At 63.2% G+C, this 1,265-nt stretch overlaps 1 protein-coding gene across 1 annotated transcript in view; it reads right to left on the reverse strand.

Moving 5' to 3' along the window:
* Positions 1 to 1,047: 1,047 nt before the first annotated feature.
* Positions 1,048 to 1,265, reverse strand: part of PI4K2A (phosphatidylinositol 4-kinase type 2 alpha) — a gene marked incomplete at its 5' end in the record, with an annotated part of 3,171 nt that continues 2,953 nt past the window's right edge. The window contains one exon of the mRNA XM_009704042.1: positions 1,048 to 1,209. Within this exon, the coding sequence (XP_009702344.1) occupies positions 1,048 to 1,209 (162 nt within the window). The remainder of the gene's footprint in view (positions 1,210 to 1,265) is intronic.

Consider the following 1,265-nt stretch of genomic DNA (forward strand, 5'->3'; position numbering starts at 1 on the left):
TAAGATTGTCAGCACCAGGGCAGCCAGGAGCCCATGCTGGCCCCCCTCCCCGTGCTCCCATCACCTTTCCCACCCATGCAGCAGAAGAACCCCTCCAGCCCTTCCCCGGCAGCCCCCTGCCCCTTGAGGGGGCCCTAGGCACAGACAAGGCTGGCACCGTGCTGGCTGCACAGCAGCCAGGGAGCTTGCTGGAAACAGGGGCAAAAGCCAAGCAAGAGCAGCTGTAGAGACCTGGCAGGAGGGATGGAGAGGGAGAGAGGGTCCTCAGATCCACCCTCCACCTTCTCCAGCTTGGGGGGGGGCATTAAACTACAGCCCCTCCCAGAGCTGCCTGCTCTTCACAAGGACAAACCAGCACCTCTTTCCCCTTTAGTGTCTAACTGCACCCAAGCCAGCCCCAAGAGTCATCCCTCATATATCCTCTCCTCCCCTCCTCAAGCCCCCAGCCAGAGAACAGCCGTTCATTGCGGTCCCTGCTGCACCAGCGGGCAGCAGGAACTCCCCCTGAGGAAAGCAGCGTGCACGGGGTTGGGGCAGAGGAGGGACAGTGAAAGAGTACAGCACACCCTCGGGGAAAGGGAGGGGGGTATAACCCGCTACAGGCTTTCCCAGCCCGGCAGCAGGCATGGCGGAGAAAAAAAAAAAAAAAAAGGGCCACTGGCTGGTGTAAAGGGCTGGACGGATCCTGGCCCAGGCAGCCTGCTCATCCCAAGCCCAAGCAGGGGTGCTCAGAACCGCATGCAGGCCGAGGAAGGGAGGCAGGGGCAGGGTCCCACCCATGCCACAGCTCCTGGCAGATCCCCACACCTCCCCCTGGGCTCTGCCCCAGGCAGGGCACTGAGCTCCAACGGAGCTGGGGAGGGACTGCGCCCGACCTGCCTGGCTCCTCCCCCCGCCCTGGCCCCCCCAGTCCAGCTCCGGGTCCCCCCAGCCGCACCTGCTCGCTCTACCCAGAAGTTCAAGTCCTGGCCACAGGGGCCGGCAGTGGCCCAGCTCCTCTCGCAGTGCTAGTCCAAGGTGGCCAAGCCCTGCCCAGGGCTCCCAGAGCTACCACCACGAGAAGAAAGGCTTCCGGCTCTGGAAGCTCTGCGTGTAGGACTCACTGGCGGTGCGCTGGTGGGAACGTGCCGTTTCCACAATCACAGGTGGCATCTGAACCAGGTGCAGGGGGCTCTTCCCATCTTTAAGCGCCTGAGTCAGGTTCAGAATCTGTATGGCACAACAGAGCAATGCCTGAGCTGCCCCACCAGAGCAACAGTGTCCAC

Source organism: Cariama cristata, unplaced genomic scaffold, assembly GCF_000690535.1.
Source record: "Cariama cristata isolate BGI_N322 unplaced genomic scaffold, ASM69053v1 scaffold25227, whole genome shotgun sequence".
Taxonomy (NCBI): domain Eukaryota; kingdom Metazoa; phylum Chordata; class Aves; order Cariamiformes; family Cariamidae; genus Cariama; species Cariama cristata.